Source organism: Drosophila suzukii, chromosome 3, assembly GCF_043229965.1.
Source record: "Drosophila suzukii chromosome 3, CBGP_Dsuzu_IsoJpt1.0, whole genome shotgun sequence".
In the NCBI taxonomy this organism is placed as follows: Eukaryota; Metazoa; Arthropoda; class Insecta; order Diptera; family Drosophilidae; genus Drosophila; species Drosophila suzukii.
The window spans coordinates 39,209,749-39,234,458 of record NC_092082.1 but is presented as its reverse complement, the minus strand read 5'-3'; the positions used below and the strand labels follow the sequence as shown (position 1 = coordinate 39,234,458).

At 38.6% G+C, this 24,710-nt stretch overlaps 2 protein-coding genes and 1 long non-coding RNA gene across 11 annotated transcripts in view; 1 reads left to right on the top strand and 2 right to left on the bottom strand.

Annotated features, from left to right (window-relative positions):
* Positions 1–24,710, top strand: part of LOC108011916 (uncharacterized) — a 323,723-nt gene that overhangs the window by 161,921 nt on the left and 137,092 nt on the right. The gene's annotated exons all lie outside the window — the stretch shown is intronic.
* Positions 4,704–24,710, bottom strand: part of LOC108015781 (uncharacterized) — a 34,643-nt gene continuing 14,636 nt past the window's right edge. The window contains exons 1-4 of one of the 7 annotated variants that reach the window (XR_011604062.1): positions 12,107–12,287; positions 11,922–12,038; positions 5,431–11,853; positions 4,704–5,316 (exon numbers count right to left, since the gene is read on the bottom strand). Coding sequence is in view for 6 of the 7 variants with exons in the window: in XM_065868491.2 (XP_065724563.1) it covers positions 6,337–7,596 (1,260 nt within the window). In the remaining variant the exon portion in view is untranslated. Of the gene's footprint in view, positions 11,854–11,921; positions 12,054–12,106; positions 12,288–24,710 lie in introns of those variants that run through there. The other 6 variants (XM_065868491.2, XM_065868493.2, XM_065868490.2 and 3 more) reach the window with 6 other exon arrangements.
* On the bottom strand, positions 17,876–18,311 carry LOC118878665 (uncharacterized). Its single transcript, XR_005015196.3, has 3 exons — positions 18,181–18,311; positions 18,025–18,114; positions 17,876–17,970 (listed from the first exon to the last, which is right to left on the bottom strand). It is a non-coding gene; the product is annotated as an uncharacterized lncRNA (long non-coding RNA).

Sequence of the window (24,710 nt, the reverse complement as noted above, 5' to 3'; positions counted from 1 at the left end):
GACTATGAATTCAAACTGAAATCGTGAAATGGACACAATTAAACTTCGGTAACTCTATATAATTATCGGAGTTGCCAGATCGATAAAAATACATAAATACACCTTACTTTTAACACATTATTTTTAAATTCAGTGCCAATGGAAACAAGTTTGTATCTTTTATTTTGATGGTAGAAAAAATGTTAATACTAGCAAGATTATTTCATGCGAATCGGAAAAAAATTTTCGGTTTAATTATATCTCACACCTTTTTCCACCGGTCCGGCATCTCTGTCAGCTGAGATAGATAAATGCATGAACTCGGCCGCGTCGCATAAACAGGAGCCAATTTTATTTCACGCTTTCAAGAAATCATGAAACCCTTAGCATAAACATAGTAAAAGTGGTCGTGGCAAACTTTTTTTTGGGTCAATCGATAGGTATTGATAAGAACAATACATTTCAGTTATAATTTTGTATCTAGCATGAAAATTGGGGGCGCCACAGGCTTGGGCGGTTTGTGGGTGTGACAATATTTTTTTAAATCAATCGATAGGTATTGATGAGAACAATACAATTCAGTTAAAATTTTTATTTTAGCATCAAAACTGAAGGAGCCACAGTTTTGGGCGGTTTGTGGGCGTTAGAGTGGGCGTGGCCCATTGCTGAAACAAACATGCGCTGCGCAGGAATTTCAGGAATCTGCATGCCTAATCCCATTATTGTAGCTCTTATAGTTTCCGAGATCTCAGCGTTCATACGGACAGACGGACAGATCCTGATCAAGAATGTATATACTTTATTGGGTCGGAAACGCTTCCTTCTGCCTGTTACATACTTTCCGGAGAAACTAGTATACCCTTTTACTCTACGAGTAACGGGTATAAATACTGACTAATTCCTATGACACTGTCGACTGTCCCAACTCCGAAACACCCACAGATAAGGTAAGGGGACTCGATAAGAGTCTTGCATTAACTTTTTTGTTTGTTACGTTGTAATAATTCGCCGAAAACAGGACAAAAAATTAAAATTTAGCACTGAGAGGAAAGTTGAGCAGAGACATCATTTTTCCTACCTCTAGGTTCCCAGTGCCACCCCTACTTCCAAAAAATGGTCAGCCCTGCTCACAAAACCAGACTACTTGAGTGATATTGCAAAAAATAGTGATCGTGATGAATTCGAAATTTAGATATTTTGTTTGAATCGCTTTCGATGTAGATAATGTAAGCTCGTCACGATCGGTCTAGCCCGATAAACATTTGAATCTCTTTCGATGTAGATAATGTAAGCTCGTTACTATCGGTCTAGCCCGATTAACATTTGAATCTCTTTCGATGTAGATAACGTAAGCTCGTTACTATTGATATAGTCAGATTAACATTTTACCGTGTCACGAAGTGTTGGGAAAGGTGCTGATTTTTTATACCTAGGAAAGGTAAAAGATATTGGATATAAAATGTAAGGTAATTCATTTCACCAGGTTCTAGGTAAAGATAAAAAAAATTTTTTTTATATGTACACTGGTCGGCATAAGTATTTTGACAAAACAAAGTTAAGTGTATTCATAATTTAAACTTACTTCTTGTAAGCTTTGGCATCAATGGAAAGGTAATTTAAATGCCGTTTGAATGATACAATACATTTCTTAACCCATTTAGTACTTATTGAAAAGGACGAATTTGTGTAAACATCTTCTTTTTAAACTTTTTTCCTCGACTTGAAAACTTACATTTTTTGATGCAAAAAGTTCCTTCAAACAAATAATAGTAACTACAAAAATAATTTTTAAAAAATCATTTAGCTTATATTTTGTATGATTTTTCGAAGGTGACAATGTAGGAAAAAATTTTTATGAAAAAAAGAAAAATATGGATCAAATTCATGTTTCTAAACATTTTTAAAAAATCGTAAAAATATATGCAAAATGATTTTGAAAATTCTTTTTGCAGTTACTATTACTTTTGTTTGAAGAAACTTTTTGGATCAAAAAATTTAAGTTTTCAAGACGAGGAAAAAGTTTAAAAAGTAGATTTACACAAATTCGTCCAATTCAATAAATAGTTAAGAAATGTATTGTACCGTTCAAACGGCAAGTTTACAAGAATTAAGTTCAAATTATAAGAATATTTAACTTTTGTTTTGTCAAAATACTTATACCGACCAGTGTATATATAAGATATATTTTTTTTATCTTTTTTTATTATATTATATGACGAAATATAACTATGTCACTGGTTTCAGTATTTTTAAAAATAATTAATGTTCGTACCCAAAGGTATTCAACATGACCACACCCAACAAATCAAGCAGTAGCCAAGTTGGGAACAGTACCGGGCGCTCAGTAGCACTCACTTTAGACTAACTCACCGTCTCACCGACTCAACGGCTCACTGACCCGCCAATGCAGTCAGCACATGTTGCAGTGTCAGTACCAGGCGTTCAGTAGCACCCACTGCATATGAGAATTGCTGATCAGCATATTATATGTCTCACTAATTCACCGTCTCACCGACTCACCGTGTCACAGACTCAACGGCACACTGACGCGCCAATGCAGTCAGCACATGTTGCAGTTTTAGCTGAGCCAACTGCACCATAATCATAATTCCCTGACCTACTTTAGAATATAGCTTATTTCACTAATCATTACACTAAGCTTCCGTGTTCCAAGTAGTATATAAGCAGGTATCAAATGAAGAATAAATCAGTTATCAACGCATCTCATAACTCCGCGGTTCTACTTCCTACCTCTGGGATTAGTTCTCGTAAAACACTATCTCCACTAGCAGCTAACCAACGTTAGCTCAACCTCAGCGCAGGTCCGCATCGCCTGTGGTTCGGCATCGCAGCAACCAACTATATACCATGGCCGCGACGCGATCGTCCTGCCAGCAAAGCGTCCCCGTGCCAGCGACAAGTGCTGACTGCATTGGCAGGCAGGTGAATCTTATCTCAAGGAGAGTGGCAGATCTCTTAAGGAAAGGTCACCGATTGAAATATCTGGAATCGGAGGAAAAATATCGACAGCAATTAGATCAACACTAAAGCTCTCATCAGTTACATCAGGGTTTGAAACACCTAGAGGTATTTATTATTCCCACAGTCATTACAGACCAACCGTCAGTACCGATTGATACCGATCTTAATATTCCCGAGTGACTGCCGTTAGCAGATCCTGACTTTCGGCAACCCGGACCCATTGACCTAACCTTAGGGGTTGAGGTGTATTCTCGTGTAATAACCGGTGAACTTCTTGAACTAGGACCTATTAAACCTTTGGCACAAGGCACTAGGCTTGGTTATGTAATCACAGGTTATCTCAATAAAGAAGCCCCATCTGATACGGAAATCAACCCTATTCTGGTAGAAGGCAGAGGTGATTTTGCAGGACCGAACGCTGCTTATGAGCCAACGAAAGATAAAAATCCGATGAATATATAACCGACATCTCATCAATTTAAGACCTACAAGAAGGCTGACTTTGATTCAACATTTCTAAACTTAGCCAAGAAATATCTTAGTTTTGTTGCAGAACGTCCACATACCATAGACGTGCCAAATGATCAAGTTCTACGAGGGCACAATTTCAGTCCCCACGGTAATGTCAATTTTATCGCAAAGGGGAGTGTTAAGCAGCATCAAGAAGATGTGAAGGACCTGAATCACAAACATGAACCGCAGTTGAAGGAAAGATCCACCTTGGTCAATGAATTGTTAGGTGCTTCCTATACAATTCGGTCAAAGGCTGACCGACATCACGACTTAATTGAGGGTACCCCTCAATGGGGGGAGAATGTTCGTACCCAAAGGTACTCAACATAACCACACCCAACAAATCAAGCAGTAGCCAAGTTGGGAACAGACGCGCCAATGCAGTCAGCACATGTTGCAGTTTTAGCTGAGCCAACTGCTCCATAATCATAATTCCCTGACCTACTTAAGAATATAGCTTATTTCACTAATCATTACACTAAGCTTCCGTGTTCCAAGTCAGTGGCTGATCTAGGGGGGGGGGCGAAAGGGGCAAGCGCCCCGGGCGCCAAATCTAAGAGGCGCTAAATCGAGTCCGACTAGCAATATATGTTTCGAGAATTCATATTTTCCTATCGAAAATGAAGTAGCAGCATCACTCGACTACAATGATATTATTGCTGAATTTGCGGCAATCAAGGCCAGAAAAGTTATATTCTAAAAGTAATATTTTTTTGTCTTGCAAAAACACAAATAATAATGCTTTTTCCGTTGTAACTGACAAAAGAATCGATATGAAATACAATTCTTCAAACATATAAGCTTTTAATAATTAATAACCTATTTACACTTTAAATACTCCTAATGTTATTCGTACAGCAAATAGGGAGGGGGCGGAATTTTTCGCTTTGCCCCGGGCGCCAGCAACCCTAGATCCGCCACTGTTCCAAGTAGTATATAAGCAGGTATCAAATGAAGAATAAATCAGTTATCAACACATCTCATAACTCCGCGGTTCTACATTCTACCTCTAGGAATAGGGCTCGTAAAACCTCTCCACTAGCAGCTAACCAACGTTAGCTCAACCTCAGCGCAGGTACGCATCGACTGTGGTTCGGCATCGCCGTAACCATCGTTACCATTGCCGCGACGCGATCGTCCTGCCAGCAAAGCGCCCCCGTGCCAGCGACAAGTGCTCATTACCCCTGTTACAGCCGACCCCTTAATGAAAGCTTCTAACAGCACTGCTTTATACTCCGATGTTTTTATTAGTTAAATCAAATTACAAAACCAAGATAAAATCAAGAGCTTTAAAAAATCTTCCTCTCCTATTGAGGATCGCACTGTAACTGTATGGTCTTTCGATTGTCGGCAAGATGTTGACTGGTGTCGGATCCAACCGATGAATTTATGTAAATTAATCGACGTTTCAAAATGTACTGGGGCGGTAACATTCCCCCCCCACGTAAACAGCTATGGGATGTTTACATTTACTTAGAAGCAACGTCCAGTACAGCTATTTTGGTTGCTGGCCGTACCATAATACCATGTTGAGTCTTAATAGTAGCAGATCGAACTTGACCATCTTTGGCTGTGACGACCTCTGTAATTCGTCCTTTGGGCCAAAGGTTCCTGGGTAGAATTTCGTCCACTACGATTACGACGTCGCCAACTGTCAGGGGATGTCGTTTGGGAAACCATTTGGATCGCTTGGTGATTATTGGCATGTATTCCTTCACCCACCTCCTCCAGAAAAGATCGGCTAGAAGATCTTGGGCTTGACTCGCTTGTCAGTGGAGGCTTGAAGCCGTCTGCGGATCTTAACAATAAATGGTTGGGAGTAAGTGCGTCATCGTCTTCTGCCTGCAAGGAAACGAAGGTCAGTGGGCGGGAGTTTATTACGTATTCTGCACTTATAAGAGCATTTTTGAGACTTTCGTCGTTGTAATTGACGTTCGGGGAAATGGATTTGAGTACCATTTTAATCGATCGAATTAAACGTTCCCATGCCGCGCCCATGTGTGGTGCGGCAGGTGGATTGAAGCGCCATTTAATTTTGTCATATTTTATAAGGAGCTTGTCGAACGCAACATTTTTTAGCTCCTCTTTGACAATCTTTTCGGTTGCTTTGAAATTTGTTCCATTGTCAGAAAATATTTCCTTGGGCGTCCCGCGTCGCGACATAAAGTTTGCCAGGCACATTATGCAAGAGCTTGTGTCAAGGCTGTGGGCTATCTCTATATGAACTGCGCACAGAGTGAGGTATGTAAATATAACACCCCAACGTTTTTCTTTGTGTCGGCCTACGTTAACGAGAATTGGACCGAAGAAATCCACTCTAGTGTATGTAAAGGGCCTCTCAAAGCTGGCGACTCTAGCTGGCGGTAGTGGTGCCATCTGAGGTGGTTCCGGGATCGCCGTATTATTTTTGCATCTTTGGCACGCTTTCCGTACGGATTTGTAAACAACACATAACTGGGGAATAAAATATACGCTGCGGATTAGATTAATTGTTCCCTCGTGAAGCATGTGATGGTTTGTTTCGTGAAATTCCTTTACTATAAGTTGAGTGATGTGGTGGCGCTTTGGCAAGACAATTTGGTCTCGGCTTTGATTTATTGTGTCTGAACGGCCTTGAGTACGCATTATTCCATCACTATCTATGTAAATATTCAGTCCAATCAATACGCTGCGATTACTTATGAATCCGTTTGATTGAAGAGTCTCGAGTTCCGATTTGAAATTATCTTGTCGTGCTTTCCTGAAGAGTAGGTTTTTGGCCGACGCCAGTTGTTCGCGCGTAAGAATTTTTTGGAGTTTCTCAGCTTTGCATCTAGCTCGTAGAATGTACAAGTATAACAGGAAAGGTGCCGTTGCTCGGTATTAGCGCTTCCAATCAGAAAAGCGCTCAACGTATAATGGTACCATTACTACTATGCTTTCCTTTCTGATTATCAAGACCGTTTTTTTAATCTCATCATGGTCGACTTTGTAAGAAGGGCACAAAGTGGGCTGTTTTGGCCACTGGTCCTTTGACTTTTGAAGCATCATTTGGCCGTTAATCCATTCCTGTGAGTTTGGTTTGCTGATAAACTTTGTCGCCATGTCTGCTACGTTAAGCTTTGTTGGTACCCAATGCCACTGACCAGCGTTTGTGGTCTCCAGAATTTCTCCTACGCGATGCTTTACAAAAGAGTAAAAATTACGCGGGTCCATCGTTAGCCAGGAAAGTACTGTCCTTAAATCGGTCCAATAAGTGTGTTGATCGACGCTTATGTTGCGAATGCTCCGCACTTTGTAGGATAGACGTGCACCGATTACGGCAGCAAGTAGTTCCATTCGGGGTATGGAAAGTGGCTTCAGGGGAGCAAACTTTCTTTTTGCTGCCATCAGTGAGACGGTGATATCATCCCCGTTTCCTATCCGAAAGTAATACACGGCGGCATATCCGTACTCACTGGCGTCCACGAAAGTATGTAGTTCAACAAAATCTGCCATACAAAGTAAGGGCGAGTAATGGCGCGGTACTTGAATAGTTGTAGCTTGGGGTAGCAAGTCTTTCCATTTCGTCCAAAAACTCAGCTGAGGTCCTGGTAAGATGTCGTCCCAGCCTATGCCTGTGCGCCAAATTTCCTGAAGGAGCATTTTGAGGCCAATAGTGTAGCAGGATAAGAATCCTAATGGATCAAATATGGACATCACCACTTGCAGTACCTCACGTTTGGTTGGCAAGGCTTCTTCAGAAAGGACGTTTCTTTTCATTCGTGCGAATCTGAAAACATATTTAAACATGTCAGTTGCTAATTCCCAAAACATACCGAGGACTTTTTCTGGATCTCCGAGTTCCTTTGGCGACTGTAGATCGAGGGAATCACCCTGTAAATGTTTCAAGACTTCGGGTGAATTAGAAGCCCAGTTCCTTATATTGAAACCTCCAGCCGCGTGTATGTCTCGGACCTTAAGGGTAACCTCGATTGCTTCAGTTTCGTTGCCTAGGCTATCGATGTAGTCGTCGACGTAGTGTGCCTTGGTAATGGCTTCGAACGCACGCGGGCTTTGCAGCTTGTATTCCTCCGCGTTCTTGTCGCGAACATAATGAGCAATGCATGACGCACAGGATATTCCGAATGTCATAGATCTCATTACAAAGGTTCTGATTACTTGCGCTTCGTTGTTATACCATACAAAACTAGGATTCGAATTTGGTGGAACATTTCAGCAATGTCGCCACAAACAGCTATCTCACCAACTCGAAACGCCATTAATACTTCGGTAAGTGGATGTAGTAAATCGGGGCCGGTATACATGAAGTCGTTGTTTGACTTCCCGTGGGATTTAGCAGCCGCATCCCAGACGAGACGGACCTTTTGAGGTTTATTTGGATTGTGGGTTATAAATATTGGAAGGTACCACACGCGTTCGGGCTGTTCAAGGAGTTCGGCACTGGACAGTTCGGATGCATACCCTTTTTCGAGTAGATTATTTATTTGCATCTCAATTTTGCCAAAAAGTTCAGGTTCTCGGCTTATCTTAGCCTTTAGACAGTTTAGCCGTTTCATTGCGTTGTTGTAGCTTTCCGGAAGAGTTGGATTATTCTCGCGCCATAGAAGTCCTACTTGATAATGTCCCTTATTCTTAGAACAAGTTTTATCCAATATTTTCAGGGCCTTCTCGTCATCCACGGAACATAACGTCTTTGGAGTAACAGTTTCAACGCGAAAACTTTCTTTAATGCTCTTTTCAATCTCGTCCCAGTTGCACTGGCAGTGGTGCATGGAAAATGTAGTTTTGGAGCTTGTGGAGCCTTGCAGTCCTTAGCCGAGAATACACTTAGAGGCAATGGGATCATTCCATTTTCCTTCTCTGAGCCTTCGTGGTACAGCGAGCTTCCAGTTGTTGGTTCCAATAAAAATCATTGGTTCGGCATTCAAATAAGATTGTAGGAGTATTCCATCTAGATGTGGAAACTTGATGCGCAATTCATGTACGTTCATCGTCTGTTTTGGCAAGCCTAGGTTTTTCACAGTGTGGACATTATTTAGCCAATATGTTTTAGTGGCGCCTGCCCCGGCGACTCGAATATTGCAGCGTACGGAATTGCCCTCTCTTCTGGTGGTTTGATTGGTCCACTGCATACAGATAGGTTCGGGGGTGCCACTTATGTTTAAATGCTTAAAGAAGGATTCGTCTATTAGTGTGACCGAAGAGCCTTCGTCCAGGAAAGCGAAGGTGTCAACTTGAATATTGTCACCTTGGACATGTATTGGCACGATTCGAAAATATTGTTCAACTTCTGCTGACTTGACTTGGTGAGACGTGACAACGTTGATATTGGGCTTGCCTTTGTGAAGTTAGGGATGATGCCTTGACTAACATCCTCCAACACCGCATGCTTTAGTAAAAGAGCATCTATGGCCATGAACTTTCAGGCACTTAAAACAGAGCCTGTTGTCGCGAACAACTTGTTGCCTTCCTTCGTAAGTGAGATTTTTGAATTGTTCACATTGAGCGACTTGATGCTGTGCGCTTTGGCATACGCAGCAAGGTGAGTTCTCGGATCGGTAGGAATCGTGTGGGGTCTCCTCCGATTCCGCATTGTAGCTGGTATGAGTATGTACATTATTTGTCCTTGAGTTTGATGTTGAAACGACTGTGGAGGCTGCTTCTGCGATCTTATACAACCAATCGCTAAATGCTTTTACATTTGCTATGGATCCACCTTTTGGGTGCATTGCCCAGTTCAGCTTATATTGATTTGGAAGTTTGTCAACCAACTCGCGAACAAGCATAGGGTTGTTTAGATGTGCATCTAGTTGACACGACTCCATGGTAGCACAGATGTTGCGAACAGCAAGGGCAAGGGAACCATGGTTGGCAACAAAAGCTTGTCTCGGACTAGATCGTACGCTTTCCCTTTAAGACATTTTTGAAGTCGAAGCATATTTTCGACATTTGAAAAGCCGGCAGCAGAAGTGCTGTTTTCAAAGGCGCTTATAAAGGTGGGCCACTCGTCTGGGTTTCCGTTAAATGTAAGTAAATCAGCTGGTAGTATTTGTCGAGCTGATAATTGAACGCTGCTGGGGCCCATTGTCGTGGGTGTCCATGTCATGTTGGGATCATGTTGGCGCGACAAAATATTATATTTTTGTTCAATATATCTCTGCTCAGCTTCTCGTTTTTCCTCTAGCATCTGTAACATAAGAACGTTAGTTGACGTGTTTAAACCGGGTGTTTTTTGTAAACTCATTTTCGTCTCTTTTTGCAATCCCTGCGCGGCCGAGCCTTGATGTGCAGTTGGTCGCAAGGAGGGCAGGCCCAGCCTTTAAGATTATTTGCGCTTTCTTCACGCACACAAGAGAAATGGTACCAGGTCTTGCAATTATCACATTGAACCCATATTATGTCTATCCCGGGTCGATCTTTTTTGCAAGCACCGCATACCGAGGCATCATCTCCCCGTGGAAGCATTTTTAATTGTTCGCGAAATTGATTTCGGTTTTGAGCTTCTCTGCCTGTTGGGGGAAAATTTATTTGCTTTCGCAAGCTGTGCCCCTACTCACAGCCTTAGTTGGCAGAAAGGCAAACCGTGGAATGAGAATATAGTTTTGTTCTTTTTGGTTTTTTTACCACGAATCACTAACACCAATACGCGGAGTGTCTTCGCAAGAATCTATTTGTCAGTTTAAGTTCGTGTCACGATTATTATTATTGTATATATTATATATATATTATTTTATTGATGTACGGACTGCGGAACTTTATTGTTTTTAAGACGCAGTCGAGCACCAATTAATAGTTAACCCGCTGTTGGAACTAGATTAGATTTAATATTGTTACTACGGAACTTTATTGTTCAGACGCAGCAACTTGTGGTGTTTTGTTTCTTTGTACTCTCGTATATTACGATTTTTTAAAGAATGTTACAGCCGACCTTTTAATGAAAGCTTCGAACAGCACTGCTTTATACTCCGATGTTTTTATTAGTTAAATCAAATTACAAAATCAAGATAAAATCAAGAGCTTTAAAAAATCTTCCTCTCCTATTGAGGATCGCACTGTAACTGTATGGTCTTTCGATTGTCGGCGAGATGTTGATTGGTGTCGGATCCAACCGATGAATTTATGTAAATTAATCGACGTTTCAAAATGTACTGGGGCGGTAACAACCCCCTTTTTTTCCCGCGGTGTGACCCCGATGTGTCTACTTCGGTTAGGCACAATCAATTAACATTTTCTTTCTTTTTTCATCAACAAATCATATTTCTTATGGTAAATAAGGTAAAGTAATTTGAAAGGTTTTTTTCTTTAACATAACCTTTGTAATTCTCAAAATCTTTTTTTAAAACTCCCCCGAACCGTTTGTAACCACACTGTCAATAACAAAATTGCCTTCATGTTCTTAGCATTGTTCAAAGGGCCATTCCTTAATACTTTCATTAATACTCGCTTTCAGTGCATCTGAAAGTGAGTCAGAGATTTCCAGTTCATACAGATTTTCTAGTGAATGATCCTATGTAATGTGGGCAACAAATATCCAAGGTAACATCTATTTTCAACCTGTAATAGAGCTATGGGTTTTGAAAAATACCAGTAACGGAATTCATTTCCCCCAAGATATTTAACTTGTTTACTGTAAAATATGGCATTTTTAATGCGGAAAGAGATCGTGATTGATATGAATGAACGACATCGTGCAACGAGCTACAAGTCTGAGATGAAAATTGGCTTCTATCTTATCTACAGCAACCGTTGATCTGCTCCACAAAGAAGTAGCTTTTACAAGAAATGAATAATACAATCGTTTAAATGTGTAGTTCTCAAGTGCCTTCTCTGCATCTTTAGTGACTACTAAGTTTAAGGTGTAGGGGGCGCATCTAAAATGTTTTCGGAGAATTATTTTACCTGCCTCACAAACATAAATGGAACTCTATCATCGGCCTCTGAATCCTCCGGATGGACAGAATTCGATCCTGCAAATGTATCTTTAAAGCCTTGCTGAAATTTGAAGCTCTGTCGGTAACAGCGCCGTATTAAGTAACCCATATTAAGAATAAGTATCTGACAATGTTTTTCCAATTCATTTATGTGTACAAGAAAAACGTACTCTTTAATAAGCCAGAAACAACCGCATGCCTCTCTAAATTGGAATCGATATGATGCCCGGTGACATTAAAAAACTTTTGTTGTTGGCGCTTCATATATCAGCTGTTATGCAAACAAAAGGAATATAATTAATATCTTGTTCATATTCAAATCGGCGTTTATCCAACATCGACCTAATAGTTTTTCAGTACGGCATATTAACGGGACGTCCACCAACTGCTCCTAAAAAGATGTCTTTTCGACGTAATAAATTGGCAACATTTCCGGCACGATTTAATCGCAAATTTTCTGATTGACCTGCAAATATTTCAATAAACATAAATAATATAAATTAAGGTATTACATTTTGTTATTTAATTAATTACTTGTGTTGAACCCAGGAAAATGAAATACGACCTTGATTCTTTTGATTCCTTTGAATGTTCCACAACAGTTTTTACTTTTTTACTTTCATACTCTGAGTAGCTGGTTGGATGAACCCTCTAAAATTTTGCAAGCTTTTTTAGTACTAAAAATTTAGAAATATACATACAAATATAAAATTTCTTACATTTTCAAATTATTAAACTTAGGCTGGATTTACTTTATTTACATTAGGGTGGACTTTTTTAAGGTCAACTAAGCTCACCATCTGAAATGGTAGTTTTCTGTACAAGAAAGCAAAAAAATTTGGTTTTAAAGCCTAGTACTCAGATCGGCTAAGAGTTTCACTAGTCGAAAAATCTTATTCTTTGTAGTGTGACCGAAGTTTTTAAAGTTCACCGGCAATGCATGTGGCATGGTCTTACTGTCAAGCAGCTGGGCTTGTTGCCAAACGGAAAACAAATCAATTGGAGCAATTTAAAAAAGAAGAGTCTGGTGGTGCACAAACAAAAATAAATGAAATATTCAACGAAAGTTTTTATTTATGTAAATTAGCAGTTTAAGGCTTCCTTTTCGTCCCCCGGATGCTTCGCCATCTTTCCCGCGCCATCTGTAGTCCAGCTCCAAGTCCCAATAGGCTGGCCAATAATGGCGGGTAATGGCTCCTCCAGCTGTCCCTAAGCGGGCGACGTTATTTTTTTTGGAGGTGGAGTCTTCAATGGAGAGCTGGTCGGAGATCGAGCGGTGTCCCATGTTCCTTCACACTGGGATTCTCTAGTGGATCTCCTTCAGCACTTCAACTATTCTGCGGATTTGCCCCGTTGTGGTATTGCTTCCTGTCGGTCAAGTCCTACAATAATGGGCAACAGCTTGGATTAGGCGTCCTTTTTCATCTGCACTGACCTCCTTTAGCCGTTTTTGGTGTTTTTCTTCCATTTTTCATTATTAAATTCCCCACCACTTCTGCACGAATACCGCCAAAGATTGAATTTCTTATTCTTTGGGCCGCGGCTAACGGCGTTCATCGAAAATTCACTCTCTAAATCTGGTATTTTTTCTGGTATTTCCTTAGCTCATCTGAGTACCGCGCTGAAAAACAGACCCGACGAAAAGCTTTAGCCGCCTGTTCGCCTCTCGCTCACTCCTATGGTTAGCTCACGGTTTTCGTCGATGTGAGTACTAGGCTTAAGGCTTGGCGGTGCGCAAAGGCCACAAACTTTCAGTAAAAATTACTCAACAACACGCTTACCTTTAAGTGATTGCGTAAATTTCCTGTTGATTTTTCGTAAAATTGCCTTGTTTTACTCACCATTACCATTTACTAGAATTGTTGATAATTTAAAAAAAATAATCTAAAAATAATGTATTTTTATAGTGATTTTTTGTTTGCCCAAATATCGAAATTGCGATAATTTGATATTATTTTGTTGGTCACTCTGAATTCCAAAGCAACATCATATTCACGTGTTAAGGCCTAGTACTTAGATCGGCTAAGAGTTTCAATAGGCTTGTTTCGATGATGCTGTAGGAAGTCGCCTAGCATCCCGGCAATTTATCCTCCAGCTCGTTGATTTGGTTGCTTTTTTTTGCCAAATCCGCTTTGTCTCTATATCTTAAGTGGTATTATCCTAAATAAGTATCATAAAATCGATCAGGGTCAGTTGTATACTAACATTTGTGAATGGGTGCCCTGAAGCCGATTCGTTGTGAGTCTTTTATGGCGCTCTAAAGGACTCTAGCCATGCAAAAATGCATGGCTCATAGGACGATACAAAACATTAAGCAGCCAGGGAGGCGAATGGATTACATAAATGGATAATGACAACCCTCAGATCTACTCAGCACTGCTCTAATTTTAGGATAAGAAGGTCTTTGGCAAGGATACTTACCAAGTAGCCTTCTGAAAGGCCATGTCAAGTGCTAAGTGCAAGTTTTATGCAGCTAGAACAAACCAACTGATAATAAAGGTCAAGAATATAACCATTTATGGATCGAAAAACGGTATCTAAGTATCCCAAATGGCTTCTGGGACCTTTTTATCTTCTTATGAGAAATAATAATAATTTCAAGTGGCTAAAGGGTTCGCTAGTTTAACCTAACACCCGCTTATTTTTTGCTTTCTTAATTTTAAAAATGTAGTTTTAAGAGATAGTTCAGTGAAATAAAATTAATTGGATTTTAATAATTCCATTTATACAAAATAATTTTGTTGAATTTGATAACCATTTATAGAGGTAGAAAAGCGCACTTGGAGATGCTAAGTGTGCCAACACTTAGGTTCGTCACTGTATTAGTGCAACGTAACCAAATTCTTTTGGTCAGGACTTACTTTCTTTGCGGGGACCCGTCCGGCAGGATGTCCATGTAGGGAGCAAAGTCGCACTCGTCATGCTCCTTCTCAAAGGGCTTCTCAATTGGATTACCTTCAGGACTTCCATTATTCTGCGGATTTTTCCTGCTGTGGAATTGCTTCCTGAGGGCCAAGTCCCAACTTGAATAAGGCTTGGATTATATATCCTTTTTAATCTGCACTGACCTCCTGCAGGCGTTTTGGGTTCTGCGATCCATTTTTAATTTTTCGTTTTAACACCGCTTCTGCACGAACACAACGAAAATTTAAATTCTTTGAGCCTAGTACTCAGATCGACGAAAACAGCGAGCTAACCATAGAAGTGAGCGAGAGGCAAACAGGCGGCTAAAGGTTTTCGTCGGGTCTGTTTTTCAGCGGGGTACTCAGATGACCTAAGGAAATACCACAAAAAATACCAGATTTCGCGAGTGAATTTTCGATGAACGCCGTTAGCTGCGGCCCAAAGAATAAGAAATTTAATCTTTGGCGGTGTTCGTGCAGAAGCGGTGGGGAACTTAAAAATTAAAAATTGAAGAAAAACACCAAAAACGGCTAAAGGAGGTCAGTGCAGATGAAAAAGGACCCCTAATCCAAGCTGTTGCCCATTGTTGTGGGACTTGACCGACAGGAAGCAATACCACAACGGGCCAAATCCGCAGGATAGTTGAAGCGCTGGAGGAGATCCACTAAAGAATCCCAGTGGGAAGGAACATGGGACATCGTTCGATCTCCGACGAGCTCTGAGGAGAAAATATGGTCGCCCGCTAAGGGACAGCTGGAGGAGCCATCTCCAGCCAATATTGGCCAGCCTATAGGGACTCGGAGCTGGGCTGCAGATGGCGCGGGAAAGATAGCGAAGCGTCCGTGGGACGAGAAGGAAGCCTTTAACTAACTCTAATTTACATAAATAAAAACATTCGTTGAGCATTTCATTTGTTTTTAATTTAACTTCTTTGTGCACCAGCAGACTCTTCTTTTTTAAATTGATTTGTTTTCCGGTTGGCAACAAGCCCAGCTGCTTGACAGTAAGACCATGCCACATGAATTGCGCGTGAACTTTGAAAACTTCGGTCACTCTACAAAGAATAAGATTTTGCGACTAGTGAAACTCTTAGCCGATCTGAGTACTAGGCTTTATTCTTTGCGCAGCGGCTAAGGGCGTTCATCGAAATTCCCTCGCGGAATTTCGTATTTTTTCTGGTATATCCCAACCGGGTTAATTTTTCTGGGAATGTAAGTCACAATCATGAAACCCGAAGGTTGCTAATGGTCGTTTTTTTACGATCTTTCTTTTCGGTACTGCACTCTTGACAAACATATAATAAAGACAGAAGGGAACATGCAAGGAATCGCGGTTTTTCGTGTCCCTTGCATTTTTTGTCAGTTGCATTTTTATACCCGTTACTCGTAGAGTAAAAGGGTATACTAGATTCATCAGAAAGTATGTAACAGGTAGAAGGAAGCGTTTTCGACTCCATAAAGTATATATATTCTTGATCAGGATCACTAGCCGAATCGATCTAGCCATGTCCGTCTGTCCGTCGGTCTGTCCGGATGAACGCTGAGATCTCGGAAACTATAAGAGAGAGGCTATTGATATTTGGCGTGCAGATTCCTGAGCTTCTTACGCAGCGCAAGTTTGTTTCAGCAGAGTGCCACGCCCACTCTAACCCCCACAAGCCACCCAAAGCTGTGGCTCCTACAGTTTTGATGCTAGAATAAATTTTAACTGAAATGTATTGCTCTCATCAATACCTATCGATTGACCCAAAAAAAGTCACAAGCTCACAAACTTTTAAAAATCGTAGGTATGAACGCTTATATCTCGGAAACTATTAAAGATAGAGAAATGGGATTTCAGATTTAGATTCCGTAGACTTGTACGCAGCGCAAGTTTGTTACGCGAATATGCCACGCCCACTCTAATGCCCACTCTAACGCGTTTACTACCGCACACCAACTTTGCTGTTCTCATCAACAGCTGCACAACTATGGAATGAGTGAAAACACTTTCAATCAAAACAGACAATAGTACCCTACTCTCTCACACCCAAATATACTCTGCAGAAAAAAAAGTGTGCCCACTTCTACAATAAGTTATTCATTTGCCGTTTTGGATGCATTCACGCAGAAGTCTACTATACAAGATTAACTTAATTCCCATTTATAAAATAATACTTGCTTCTTAGTGCAAAGACCAGATAATAAAAACATAGTTGATTGCAAATGGGTATTTAGTATAAAACAAGGTGAATTTGGGAACTTAGTAAAGTACAAAGCAAGACTTGTAGCGCGGGGCTTCACTCAAGAATATATGACTGATTACAATGCGACATTTGCACCAGTTGCACGAATTTGCCGTTTTAGATTTTCGTTGGCACTTTCAAATCAATACGATTTAATGGTTCACCATATGGATGTAAAAACTGCATTTTTATACAGAACTCTAAAGGATGAAGTCTCCATGAATGTTCTAAAAGGCCTGTATCGTTCTTATGCGAATAAAGTATGTAAGCTTAATAAAGCTATATATGGATTTAAGCAAGATGATAGATGTTGGACCGAAATTTTTGAAAGTGTGTTGAAGGATGTTAGATTTCCAAACTTAGGAGTTGATCGGTGTATTTATATATTGGACTAGGAAGATATTTCGAGAAATATATATATCTGGTTGTATGTGGATGATGTAGTTATTGCTACAAACAAGTCTGTTACGATGTCCAATTTTAAATCTTACCTTCATTATAAGTTTCAATTGACCGATTTACGTCAAATCAGACACTTTATTGGCATACAAAATGATAGAACTTATGGATGTCACTGTCCAGCAACTTCGAACAGCAACAATGTCTCTCAGCAGCAGCCCTGTCTGGCAACACTGTCCAGCAATTTCGAATGTCAACACTATCCCGTCGCAACGTAAAGATTTGCGGCGAATTTATCGAAGCGTTTGTGTGTGTTCTTGAAAGATTTCTCGGCGAATTCGTTGAAATGTGTTGTAGAAATATCACTCCAAATTGGTTATATGTATGTAGCTTTTTCCTGGAAATAGAAAAATGTTTTGCAGCGAATTTGTCGCAGCGTTAGTTATCAAAATAAATAAAACCAATTTAATATTACTTATTGTTCAAGAATCGCACCTTGTTGTTCAGGGACCGCTCCGCATATGTACATGTACATATGTATATGCCCTTCAGTTCCAAAAAAAAAGTTTCACTTGTGAATCACCTTGGGAATAACCTGGGACATGTCCTCGTGCACAAGTGAAGAGCAAGTGACGCTCCATATAGAAAATTGTATGGGATGTCGGCATTTTCACAAGTGAAAATTCAAATGAAAATTTTTCGAAGTCCTACGGGATTTCACTTGTTCCTTATACTCATTTTTCGTATGGCCTGTCACGTGCCGGTGACTCGTCCCAAGTGAATCACTTGGGAAAATCAGAATTTTTCCTTGAGTTTTCACTTGTGAAATCACTTGCAAGGGACACGTCCCAAGTGAATCACTTGTGAAAATCAGAATTTTTCCTTGAGTTTTCAATTATAAAAATATAAAATTTAAAATACATACATATTTAATTTCATTTTAATTCATTTTAATTATATGGTATTATTTAGATTTTCAAAAATTGTACAATTATTGTTTCTGTTTTTATGTTCTTAAACCTTTGTACGGGTCCTCTGAATCCTTGGCCAACGCTCCTGAAAAAACATATGTTTCAAAAATGCGTTTTATTTGTTTAATTGTATATTTACCTTTTATAGCTGTGTTTAACCCTTTGCAGGATTTTTATTGGCACAAAACATTTCGTCATCCACTTTCGGCTAACGGAACCCATTGAATACCTTCAAAATTTACGTACTTTAAACTAAGATCAATGCACAACATCTTAAACTTAATGTAGCACTTACCTGACTTTATTATATTAACTAAACGATTAAAGTAACTCTGCTGCGCACCATTAAAATGGATGCTTCCCTTTCAATCACTCAAACAGAATGCACCAAGTCTTCTCACCCCTTTACTAGATTTCTTTTGTTTTCTCTTCCCTTTCTAAAGTGAATTATATATCCGACTATATAGTTTTTACTTCTTGAGTAAAAAATACAATACGATTTTTTTTTTAAATGTTAATACTTAAATGTTTTAAATACTTAAATCAATTTTAACGGACTAAATTTCTATAACTTAACTAAAAAATTATATTGTAATAAAAATGTATAATAAGTAAATATAACATTATAAGTAAATTCAATATACTAAATTTTACTATAATCAAATAGTTTACTTTTATAAAACAATATTAGTTTTTTTTTCGATACACAATAATGCTCCTAAAATATTAGGGCATTCACATGTCGCTGCTCCACGAAAAATTTTCCGCCGAAATATTAGTCGCTAGCCGAACATAACGGAGAGACGCAAACAAAAAATAACGGACCAGCCGAAATTTGTCTCTGCGAGCGCGGAGTGCAGGCAGATTATAAGACAAGAAAGAGAGGGAAATATCCGAATATCTGCCTCTCTTTGTTGCACGATCGTTTTCGTGGGCAGTGTTCTACGCTGCGCCGACTGCTCTGCTGACGTCAACAGCGGCACAGCGTTTTAGGCACAAAAAAAAACAAAAAAAGCTTTTTGCGATGAGCCATGTCACTGCCCCAGTCGTAAATGACAGCATTCCAGCACGCGTTCTTTCATTATGAAATGGCATCACCTGGAAGCAACATACTAAACTCCTTCTGGGTGTACTCTTTTTTAATGCACCTGTAACATGTACCCAGGAATGCACCTAGAAGCATTCAAAAACCAAATATCTGGAAGTTTTCCCCAGGAATACATAAAACTGGATTTCAATTTCATATTTATTTTCATTTCAATATTCAAGAACGCAACTAATTTCTAATCGGAGTAACTCCCCTTCTGCACGGTGCTTTGGTGCTTCCTTCTTGTTTATGTACTTTTGTCATTTACGCAGTTCAGTCCTTGATGTGCCCAATCATTTTTTGCGATTCTAAAAAAATATAAAGCAAATTGAATATTATATATTTTGAAATATGTGTATATACATTACAAATATACAATATGTTTATTTTGTATGTAAAATTTACATAAAAATAGTTATTATTTTATTTGTTTAATATATTTTTAGTTTGAATGTTCAGTGTACATGTACTGTGTTATTTTATTGTGTTCATATTGAACTAAATTATCTACACTTTACTTACCTGTGAAAATATTGATGTAAAATTGGTGGCAGAAAGCAACAAACTTTTTCAAAACACGTGGCACGAACTTCACTTTTCAGAACTAAAAATGCAACTGACGAGAAATGCAAGAGGCATGAAAAACCGCTCGCTTCCTTGCATGTTCCCTTTTGTCTTTATTATTTGTTTGTCAAGAGAACAGTTTCGAAAAAAGACGATTGTAAAAAAATGGGCATCGGCAACCTTCGGGTTTGAGTTTGGTTTTTTTACATTCCCACTAAAATGCACCTAGATGCACTATATTAAAATACACCCAGATGGCACCCAAAAGACTGCCCCCAGCACGCACAGTTGCTAGTTAAATTTGCACGCGTGTTGCTTTGCGTAAAAAAGATACGACCCATAACTATTTCTTTCGGAATACGTTCCCGAAACGGGAGTTTGGGCATGCTTCTGGATGCATTATTCTGAAACACTTATAGAAGGCACCGCAATAGAATGCACCCAGCACGCACATTTGCCTTGGAAAATTTGCATGCGTGCTGTTTTGCGTAAAAAAGGTACGACCCAGAACTATGTTTTTTTAAAACACGTTCCGCAACTTACGACTGGGTTTATGCACTTTCACAATGGAACGATCAAAGCACTATTATTTAATTATTGCAATTGTGTCTGGGCCCATAACCTATGGTTTTGATAATAAATAAATATAATACAATTAAGTATTATGCAGACCACCCGCAAAGAATAAATAATAATGCACATATAGATTTTATGATCAAAAAGAAGTAAACGAGAATATCGAGAGAGCAAAAGAACAGACCATTGGAATGTGCGTCTGTTTCTCGTACACATACATTCATGCAAACATGTACGTGCACAGTTATCATGTGACTTTTGCACATTTGAACATTTGAACAAATTTCAACATGTACTTATGCCTTTGCAGTTTTACTCTTTTGTGTTCATATTAAACTACATTATCTAAACATAACTTACCAGTGAAAATATTAATGAAAATTAGTGCCATACTGCGAAAAAAAAATTTTAAAAACACGTGGCACGAACTTCACCTTTCAGAATTAAAAAAGCAACGGACAAGAAATGAAAGAGACAATGAAAACCGCGCGCTTTTTTACATGTCCTACGAACGACCTTTTTGTTTATTTTTCCCATCGGAGCAATCTAATTAAAGAAATAGTCAATCAATAATAAATGGTTTTTTTGAATTTACATGGTATTATCTTCACTTCAAAGAAATGAAATCATTTTCATTTCAATTTCAAAGCCAGCTCCAACACCTGCGGGCCATGCTCGTCTTTTAAAAAATAACAAGGTCGCGGCAGATCCAATAAAAAGGCTACCTCCTAAAATATGACGTAATATCATATATTATATGTTAATAATTTATTATGAAAGGTACCAAATCAGATTTCGATTTTTAAGTTATTTTTTTATGCCAAGCTTAAAATATCTGATCTAAGAATTCAAAAAGACGCTTTAAATATACTAACCAAAAATTTAGTCGATGGCCTCGACTATTAGATACCCATTACTCAGTGAAAACAGCTGATTTGCTGCATGTGGTGTGCTATCTCGATTGAATTGTAAAATGTTAATATTTATTTGGTCCGACTAATCCGTTTTTTATAATATTTGACTTCTAGATGGGTATTGATAATAAGAAGAAAATCTCATAAAAAATGTTAGTGTTATAGTCGTTTGTGGGCGTGGCACCCTGCTGAAACAAACTTGCGCTGCGCAGGAAGCCAACGAATTTGCATGCCAAGTCCCAACATTTATAGTATTCGAGATTTCAGCGTCACACGGACAGACGGACATGGCTAGATCGACTCAGTTAATGATCCTGATCAAGAATATAAATACATTGAGGGGTCGAAAACGATTTATTTTACCTGTTACATGCTTTCCGTCGAATCTAGTACGAATACATCCTTTTACTCTTCAAGTAACGGGTGAAAAAATGCTTAACCATTACCAGTTTTCTCAAATTTAATAATTTTAGCTAGTGACCTAATTTAAGCCGGAGCTTGTAAAAACAGTTTCCACTCGTGATTGGTCAGAAATAAAACCCTCATAAACTGCCTTAATGCGGAGCTGTCACCAAAAAAAACACTACAACTTTTAAACTTGTACAATGTTGTAGGTATCTTGAACTTGTGTGTGTTTCGCGTGCAGTTCAGTAAATATTGTATGTCAACACCTAACTTAACTGTAAAAATAATGGTGTAAAATTGGGGGCATAAAGCAAAAACATTTTTCAAAACACGTGGCATGAACATCACTTTTAAGATTTAAAAAGCAACTGACGAGAAATGCAAGGGACAAGAAAAACCACGCGCTTCCTTGCATGTACCCTTTTGTCTCTATTATTTGTTTATCAAGAGAACAGTACCAAAAAAAGAAATTTTAAGAAACGACCATTGGCAATCTTCGGGCTTAATTTTTGTTATTTATATTCTCAGCAAAATGAATCAGGACTGATCATTTTTAAACACATCTGGACACCATCGCAATGCAATGCTCTAAGCACGCACTCTTGCCTTGGAAAATTATCATACTTTTCTCTTTAGGTAAAAAAATGAGTTTTTGAACTATTTTTTTCGGAATGCGTTCACAAATTTTTGTTTCAGTATGTATCTGGATGCACTTTATTGAAACACATATAGACGGCCCGCAATGAACTGCAACTAGCACGCAAATTTGGCTCGATAAACTAACGTTTTGTGCCGTTTTTTTGAATACGTTACCGAACTTACGACTGGGAGATTTCGTTGTCTCTATGTGTGCATATGTAACTTATGCACACACCACCGTAAATTGACGCCAAACGCGTGCATACACGTTGTTCACAACATATATTAATTTGTTTTAATTCTTAGCTTTCAACGAACTTTGAAAACGTTTTTCTTTTTCATATTTAAGTTAATTTTAGCTACAACAAAGGTATTTTCCCTTTGGTTTAATAGTTCAATTAGGCAATTCATGCATTCTATGGGTTTCTCTGCAGTGCACGCTAAACATCGGATATCTATTCCAGATTTCTGTAGAAAAACACATGTGCCTAACTTGCTAACCTAAAAAACATCCTTGCATACACCAAGATAGGACTTAAAATAGATTTTTATCTGTTGCCAGAATACGAAATACGGTAAAAAACGGCGTAGCAGACGTCGAAAGACTACATAAGACAATAAATGAAAAAATCAGAGACTCGCGCGGAATGAAATATTTGTACAATAATCTACTGAAAGAATTAAATGGTATAACTATTTATCAGCAAAATAGGCAGAAATGTGGACTATTTGACATACTAGTTTCATCCTTTAAATTTCTTTTTGGCACACTTGATAAAAGTGATAGAGAAAAAATTAACAAAAAATAGATCTAATTGCTGAAAATTCAATTGAACTTCATAAATTAAATGACGTTATAAGGTTATTAACTACGAAAATAACCGCAATAGTGTTGACACACTTGTTTATGAACTCATGCAATTTATTGAGTACATTGTAGACATAGAAATGGGCATGAAACTTTCCCGACTTAAACTTTTTAACCCAAAGTTACTGAAATTCGATAAACTAGAAGGCACTTACAGTCAAAATATAATTTTAATCAAAACATAATCTTGGATTGACCACAAAAATAACGAATTACGACTTATATCACATATCCCTATTAATCACAAAGTCATTAACACCATAAAATACTTCCTTATTCCGACCGTAATGGGTATCAGTTACACTATTCAGTTCAACAAATATATTTTGAAGATGAGAATAAAATTTATAATCAAGACAATAAAGAAGCTAATAATGAATGTATTAAAAATATAATTAAGCGCAAGAACCCAACTTGTAATTTTATACCAACTCTCTTAAAAGAAATGATTCAAAGTTGAAACAAATATTAAACTTACATGGAATCTAACTGAAACTACAATCTCACAAAATTAAATGGAGATATAAAATAAATGGAAACAAAACAATTAGAATAAAACAATGTAGCGTTAAAATTACAAATATTATTTTAGGCGAAATTTCGTTAAGTGCAGAATTTTATTTAACACCATTGTATTCACCGATTAATGTAACTAAGATAAAAATGGTGGAAGACAATAACGTTTTAAACTAATTTCAGAAAATAATACCACACTTAACGTAATAATTGCAGTTATTGTTCTTATTATTTTTCTTGTCCTACCAAAATTTTTTACACTAAATTCACTTACCATTTTATATACAAAATTTTGAAAACAAGCAAAAAATAATCAAGAACCGTTGTCCTTAATCAACTGACGGGACATTAGTTCGACTCATTCAAATAACAAACATTTTACTATATATATATACTATATATAAACCACATATTCCCCCGGAAGCCCCAAGTAACGTCCACTAGCAGCCCAAACCTGTGGCGCCCACAATTTTCATACTAGAAACAACATTTTAATTGGGCTCGTCAATACTTATCGATTGACCCAAAAAAAAAGTTTGCCACGCCCGCGCTTAACGCTTAAATCTGTCTGCCGCCCACATAACCATAAGTTAAAAGTTTAGATAGTATTTTATTTAAAAACAATACAAACTTTATTATTTGAGTTCAGATTTACAACTAACTTTTCTTATGTTAATAATTAATAATGTAGCCTAGGTGCTGCTGCCGTTTCTGCCGCTGCTGCTGCTGCCTCTGCTGACGTTCTCTGCTATCGTCATTGAACATCGCTGCTGTTGTTGATGTGGTCGGTCCTAATTGGTTGCTGTTGCTGATATTGCTGCTGCCGCGGTGCAGTTGACCATTTCTTATTCTGATTGGTCAACTTAATTTGGCAATAATTGTTGTTGCCAAATGCACTCGGCGTTGGGTTCAATCACCCAGCGTTGTAGCTTTCCCACGATCGTAAGGTGGGAAGTGCAAGCTCAGCGCACGTGGCTGCTGAACTCAATTGGGGGCCTATTGGGCAACGTTCTGGCCAGTATAGGGTTACTGTTGGGAAATTGGTGCCTATGCTTTTCTCGCGCTTATAACCAATTTGTTTTTGTTTGGGATTTTGCGCGTGTGGCGATACTCTTACTTGAGCATTTAGCATTCTAGGTGTTAACTCCTCCCCCCTTAAACGCGACTGTCCTCGGTCGCAACGTAAAAGAGTACAGATCCGAAAGGGGATGGCTCTTCAGTTGTTTTTGCTGGAGCTGGCAAGCCTTCTGTTGGTT